Genomic DNA, 7,635 nt, shown 5'->3' on the forward strand with positions numbered 1-7,635 from the left:
CTGTAATAAAGCAGCCCCTGAGTGTGAGTTTTCCAGGGAGAACACTGCTTGGTGGCAAAACACACCACCCAGCCTCAGAACACATGAGAAAATGCAAGCACACGTAATATCTTACTGGAAACTAAGCCATAGTTAATCAATAGCTCTTGAAGAGATGTTATTGCTACTGGAAAGTATCATTAAATGAAGAAATAATATGGACTAAATCCGCCATCCTATTGATTTTCTTTTACTAAATTATGTGATTTACATTTGAAATACTAAAAGCAATTTTAACAATATTAGGGGAAAATGACTCATTCTTCAGAAAAGAATTTGAAAATCAGCAAAGTGATATGAAGATTAAGCTCCATTAATTTAAAGAAAAACTGTGCCTTCGAAGGGTAATGAGCTGCCCCTCTTCTCTGATGCTATTTTGTCAACCTCTGGCATTGGAGAGCCATGTTTGTTTTGTATTTTTGTAGTACTTTCAGAGAGCTGAATCTTGGCTATGTTCCATGATAGACATACACACACTCTAGATTGTTGTAGACACTCTCACATTTGTTATTTAAAAATTAGGATTGTCGTCGTCATAGTTGTTGTCATCGTCATGGTCATTATTGTAACAGTACAAGATAGGATCATCAGCATCATTATTACAAACAGTAACACTTTGAATTCGAGGATAGGCAGGAAATCTCTCACCTTGTTCTGTTCTGAGTGAAGTGATGTAGCCACAACCACCTTTTCCATGCCTACCTACTATGTGCATCATTGTGGAAAGGTACCGGTTTAAGGAGAAATGAGAATGAAGTACAAGGGGTAACAAAAGGGAAAGGACTAGAAACAAAACTTCAGGAGGCTGGTAACACAGCTGTGCCACCAGGACAGTAAAGTGTCTTCCTCTTACGGCATTGTCTTGGCAGGTGGAGTGACCATCCTGAATACCCATTTCATGACGAATACTGAACATGGAGATTTCTTCAACAGAGTTTTTTTTTTTCTTCATTCAAGATTGTAAACTGATTAATCCACTCCAGATGTAGATAAATGGGGTCTTGCTCTCTTCAGATTAAGATGAGCAGAGCACACCATGCTTAACTTTTGTGTAGTATTAACTCAGCTAGCTCTGATGAAGAGAAAAGAAGATTTAAATCTATCTGGATAGTTCTTTGCAAATGTTTTACTAATATCTTTAGATCAATGTCTTCTAGACTGTTCATGGAAATCACTAAACTTTACTCAAAAGTAGCATGTAAAAGCAGGTCCATGAATCTGAGACTAATATAGGGAGTCTGATTTGTTTAACCTTTAGCAGGACAAAGAGGTTTGCAGTTGGCATGCTTCCTGGTGCTGACCATGACCATGACCTACCAAATGTTTGGACCATTAGTTGCAAGATGGTCACAGCCAAGGCAGTAATCCACATGCCATTCCTAATGCACCTTGAGTAGAGACAGAACTGGAAGGCTTGAAAAGTCCTAAAGAAGAACATACCGTAGGATGTTCCAGGGCTAGAGGTTCCTGCTGCAGTGCTTGCCTGGCAGGCTGGAGGCCCAGGGTGAGGGAGGTGGGGATGAGGGCAATCGGCAAAGCCATGCTGATTCTGTTTTTATCATTTGTTTCCATTCAGTGTGCCCATTCAGCTTTTAATGTGCGTGAAGGATGGACAGCACTGATTCTTTCTTAAATTGTTTTTGTTTAGGAGGGTGGGAAATTGAGACAGGGTCTTGTGTAGTCCAGACTGCTCACAAACCTGCTGTGCAGTTGAGACCAGTTTTGGATTCTGAATCCCTGGTCTTTCTCCCATTTTTAATGCCCTGAGCTTCCATGTGACTGGTAAGCCCTACTTGTACTATGTTATAATCATTCTTGCCTGCACTCATCAAGAAAACCACCATGCAAGGTGGCAAGAAACAAGATATACAAATCAAGCTTTGTACCATAAAATCATCTGAAGATGGTGATTTAAAAAAAAAAAAAATTATGTATATGAGCACACTGTAGCTGACTTCAGACACACCAGAAGAGGGCATCAGATCTCATTATGGATAGTTGTGAGCCACCATGTGGTTGCTGGGAATTGAACTCAGGACCTCTGGAAGAGCAGCCAGTGCTCTTAACTGCTGAGCATCTCTCCAGCCCCCAAATGAATGTTTTTTTTTTTTTCTTTTCTAAAGAAGGATTTGAGAAATGCTGGAAGAAAAGGCTTTGTAAAACTAGTTTTTTAAGATCTTAAGAATATAGTGGGGTAGCTATCTGAATTTTGACAAAGCTGAAAGTTCTAAAAGAGCACGAGTCATTTTACTATATATATAAATTTTTAAAACATGAATTAAATGATTACAACTGTATCTATTTTTAGTTCATCTAAAATACAATACATTTGCTTATATTAGATCATTTTCAAAGGGTGAGAAGATTCTTCAAAAATAATATATTTTTAATATCAATAGTCAAAATCAAATGGCCCAAAGAGAACCATTTTTGAGAAATTATCACTTAAAAATGTGATCAACACGAATCGTTTTTGTTTCAATATTGTTAGAAATGCTTTTCTCTGGGAAATATTTTATTCACAAGAATTAATAAAATATGATGATTTGTTCCAGCACATGGTCTCTGTTCTGTTTCTAAGATAGGGGAGGAGCATCTACATCAAAGTAAGTTGAAAGGGCCCGAGGTTGAGCTTTGGGAAGAAAAGAAAGAAAAGGCTACAGAATGAGAAATCGGAGTCCACCTCCATTGCTCTTTAGGGTTCTTTGTGGGGGGTCGTGTGGAAGCAGGCCTAGGCTTAACATTTTTAACAAACCATTCCTGGAGGTGGATATATTTTTTTAAAGTCCTGCCATTTGTCAGAGGATATATTCCTAAATCAAAGAAGGGTAAGTTTCATCTTAACTGTAGAAGAGATGGAAAGAAAAGAGTTGGAGACAGAAAATAGAGAAGTCAGGAGAGAATATAGTCTGACATTTCATCTATTATGGTATCAAGTACTTCTCCCTCTCCACTGCCCAGAGTTTATGTTGAAAATGTAACCTCCAGTGCCTCAAAACATGGCATTACTTGAAAAGGTCATGATATCTATGATTAATTAACATGGGGTCAGACTGGAGGAAGATGACCCTTAATCTTAAATGATTGATATCCTCATTAAAATAAATAAATAATAAATAATAAATAAATAAGTAAGTAACAAAAAGGGCATTCAGACAACACAGAAGGAGAAAGCCAGATAAGGATGAATGTAGAGGTCAGGCTGATGCTTCTGTGAGCTAGGAGACACCAAATATTGCTACCACCTATCTGAAACGAGGTAAGATATTTTCCTTCAGAAGGATTTACTTTCAGCCCTACAAATACCTTGCTCCCAGACAACTCGCCTTGGGAATTCTGAAGTATTCAATTTCTGTTGCTCAAGCCATACTGACGGTGATAGTTTGTTGTGGCTTCCCTACAAACTAGCACCCCAGAGTCTTTTTTGACCTGCCCACACTGGCTATTCAGAGAGACATCCATTTAACCACTCAAGGAAGATGACCCTGGAATACTATTCTCGAGAAGAATGATGTCATATCTGGGCTGTCAGAGGCATTGCATAACTGGTCAGTCAGTTAAGTGGTTAACCAAGTTCTTTGTTCCTTCTTGTTTTCTTTCTGGATTTCACTTATAATAAATTTGTTAAAAACACACACACACACACAATCTGTTCTGTGTCTCATTAATACCTCATTTTCTTTTTCCAGCATCATTTGTGGTTTTCTTTAGCATATCAATAGAATGCTAACTTCGTAGGTTAAATGCTCTTTTGACCAATGTTTTTAGTGTCTCTTTTTTTCTTCTTTAGTGATACAGACACTGAACATAGTGAGCTTTTTCTAAGAACTGTTGCTGTTAAGATTTTACAAACAGATTTTTAGTTTTGTTTCTAGGTATTTTCTTAACTCCTATCTTAATTAATTTGCTGGGAACCTGCTGAATGTGGAATGGCGTGAAGTAGAACACAGAGGACAGAGGTGGACAGAGGTAGCTTTAAAGACTGATGGTCTCCAGAACTAGTTTTAACGACTGATGGTCTCTGGCCTTTAAACTCTCTAACCATGCTGAATGCTGAACCTGCTGGCTTCTAAAAAAAAATAAAATGCTAGTAGCTTTCTTGCTTATTCTGAGGTTAAAGGCCTCTGGCTTGGTGGTTAAGACCTATAGCCTGACAGGGCTGGGAGTGGGGCTGGTGTGAGATCTAACTAAGTAAGGAGTAATTGCTAGGACTTTTACTCTCTTGCCTAGAAGCCTTGCCGCTGGTTTGTCAGGTGGGAGGGAGGCTTGGAGCAATAAACTTTTATTGAGCCAGGAGAAGAGAGTCACTCACAGAAGGAAAAACTTTTACACAAGCAAGTAAACATAAACTCATATACATTCATATGCAAACTTATGCACACAAACTAATTCGAACCATGCAAACCACATGAGCTTAGCCACATACTTATAATTTCATACTTACCCACACACATCCATACTTATATATACATATGGAGCAAAAGACCAAGCGCCAGTGCAGAAAGTACTCATTCATTCTGGATGGAAAATGAGCTACAATCTTTATTACATGGAGAAAGAGAAAGCCTCTATCCTTTTATTGCTACGTGAATTAAACCCACGTTTGTAAGAAGAAAGTTTTGTCTTCTTTAGTAAGGCTAAGCCCGCTTTTCGGTTAAGAAGAGACCTGTGCTGTCCCATGGTCCCAGGAGAAGCCTGCCTGCTCTTTCTGTTCTCTCTGCAGCTTCTTCCTTGTCCCTCTTTCTCTCTGCATTCTGTGTATTTCTTTCTTAATTTCTAAGTTCTCTTTTAATTCATAAGCTATTCTACTCTGCTGTCTTTTTCCTTCCTCTGCCTAATCTTGCTCTCTCCTCCTGCTCTGATGCAGTAATATCCTGCAATGCAATAATTTCTAGTTTTTTCTGCCTTTTCTAGGGGAAGAGCCCACATAGTTTTTCCAAGCATCCCCCCCCCTTTTTTTTTTTTTTTACAAAAGTTCACTAAACGTTCAAACGTAAGTTCAAATCATAAATTGAATAGGAAGTTTACAACCGAGAATGTTTACATGCATATCCACTAAGAGAAATTATCTGTCTAAACATTAATTTTCTGTCACTGGCTCCGCAAGTTCATGGAAAGTTAAAAACCATAATTTTTGTGTCTGAGTTGACACTGAAGTTTTGTATAGATAAACTCAGTCAGTATTTGCACCTATAATAAATGTTAGTTATGACCTTTGGTTAATTGTTTTACAACCCCTTGGAATGTGCTCTGAGTTGTAAATGCCTGCTTGCTATCTCAGAAGCAATTAACTCATGACACTTGAAGACTGTCAGAGTTTTTATTGCAGTATTCATATCAGAGAAGACTTATAACAGCCGTCCTATTATAAAGGGCTTAATAATTACTAGTATAATTTTAGGAATTCTTATAAACTTACCACTAAGAATTAAGAAATCATCTATTTGTCTATATAGCACCACTACAAGACAGTACATCTTCATTGATCTGCAGAAATATGCTCAACAGGATAGGCTAATACCTTGATTATTATATAATATTTAATAATAACAGGAAAGGCGTATCAAATGCAAGAAGCAATCCTGGGATGAAGTCTCTATGGGAATCTGTCTCACAGAGCTCACCCATCATAAGCCATGCAAAAATGGTAGGTCACCTCCAGGAAGGTTACCTGCCAACCTTAGCCTATCCTAAATGGCTCCTAACATTAATTCTTTGACTAATAGCTGCTTATGGATGACTGGAGAGATGGCTCACTGGTTAGCCTCACTTGAGGCTTCCAGAGGACCTGAATTCTGTTCAGGTAGCTCACAACCACCTGAGGCTCCCATCCCCATAGACCCAATACATCCTTTCAGATTCTTTAGTTGTATGTACAGATGTATCATACACTCACACAGACATGCACTCACATACACATAATAAAAGTAAAGAAAAGAGTAACTGTTTAATAGCTATTTGCAAGCTATTATATTTTAATTTGTAATGTGAGGGCTTTATCTTCCTAAGTTTATAGTCTAATTTTTTTTCACACCGAGTTCAGAAAACATCGTGGATCAGTGTTTTTGATGTGAGATTGGGACCACCTATAGTCTGCTCTAATGTCTCGAGTTGGATATAATGGATGGATCATTCTGAATTATCATGTTTTACCTGATACTAGAGAAGTCACAATGACTGAGTGATTTCATTCCTTTACCACTGTGGTCCTTAACTAGGAGCAGTCATGTCCTGTCCTTCTGCAGAAGACATCTAAGGATGTCTCTGCTTGTCATAACTGGAGTTAGGAACAACATAGAAATGGAATGAGCACCTAGGAAATAAAGGCAAAAATATTACTTAATACCTTCAAATTGCCAGGCAGTTTTTAAAACAAAGAATTATCTAACCCTAAATAGTCAGGCGGAGGCTGCAACACCCTGCTAACACAAGCTCTTTTTTCTTTTTTTTTTTTAATTTTATTCTCCTTTTATAATTACATCCCAACCACATTTTCCCCTCCCTTCTCCAGTTCCAGTGTCGTCCTCCTCCTCCTCCTCCTCCTCCTCCTNTAGGGAAGTGGGGGGCGGTATGGGGGACTTTTGGGATAGCATTGGAAATGTAATTGAGGAAAATATGTAATAAAAAAAAACAGTGAAAAAAAAAAAAGAAAGAAAGAAAACCATCCATTTCATCTAGATTTTCCCATTTTTGTTGAGTATAGGCTTTTAAAATAGGATCTGGTGATTTTTTGAATTTCCTCCATTTCTGTTGTTATTTCTCCCTTTTCATTTCTGATTTTATTAATTTGGATACTGTCTCTTGGCCCTTAGTTAGTTTGGTTAGGAGTTTATCAATCTTGTTGATTCTTTCAAAAAACCAGATTTTGGTTTTGCTAATTCTTTATATTTGTTTCCTTTGTTTCTATTTGGTTGATTTCAGCCCTGAGTTTGACTATTTCCTGCCTTCTACTCCTCTTGGGTGAGTTTGCTTCTTTTTGTTCTAGAGCTCTCAGCTGTGTTGTTAAGTTGTTAGTGTAAGATCTTTCCAGTTTTTTTCCCCCCAGGGCCCTTAATGCTAATGAACTTTCCTCTTAGCACTGCTTTCATTGTGTCCCATAAGTTTGGTTATGAAACGTCAACATTTTAATTAAATTCCAGGAAGTCTTTAATTTCTTTCTTTATTTCTTCCCTGACCAAGTTATCATTGAATAAAGAGTTGTTCAGTTTCCACATATATGTGGGCTTTCTGCAGTTTTTGCTGTTATTGAAGAACAGCCTTAGGCCATGGTGATCTGATAGGATGCATGGTATTATTTCAATCTTCTTGTATCTGTTGAGGGATGTTTTGTGACCAATTGTATGGTCAATATTGGAGAAGGTACCATGAGGTGCTGAGGAGAAGGTGTAGTCTTTTGTTTTAGGGTGAAATCTTCTGTAGGTATCTGTTAAATCCATTTGGTTTATAACCTCTCTTAGTTTTACTGTGTCTGTTTAGTTTCTGTTTCAATGACCTGTCCATTGGTAAGAGTGGAGTGTTGAAATTTCCCACTATTATTGTGTGGGTTTCAATGTGTGTTTTGAGTTTTAGTAAAGTTTCTTTTATGAATTTGGGCGT

The 7,635-nt window shown here is 37.8% G+C and overlaps 1 protein-coding gene across 2 annotated transcripts in view; it reads left to right on the top strand.

Moving 5' to 3' along the window:
- Window positions 1-2,596, top strand: part of Akr1d1 (aldo-keto reductase family 1 member D1) — a 37,443-nt gene extending 34,847 nt beyond the window's left edge. Inside the window, exon 8 of one of the 2 annotated variants that reach the window (XM_021165557.2) lies at window positions 909-2,005. In XM_021165557.2, the coding sequence (XP_021021216.1) occupies window positions 909-951 (43 nt within the window). In that variant the 3' untranslated portion in view covers window positions 952-2,005. Of the gene's footprint in view, window positions 1-908 lie in introns of both variants that reach the window. The other variant, XM_021165556.2, reaches the window with a different exon arrangement.
- The last annotated feature ends 5,039 nt before the right edge of the window (window positions 2,597-7,635 follow it).

The sequence above is a fragment of the Mus caroli genome, chromosome 6 (genome assembly GCF_900094665.2).
Source record: "Mus caroli chromosome 6, CAROLI_EIJ_v1.1, whole genome shotgun sequence".
Taxonomy (NCBI): domain Eukaryota; kingdom Metazoa; phylum Chordata; class Mammalia; order Rodentia; family Muridae; genus Mus; species Mus caroli.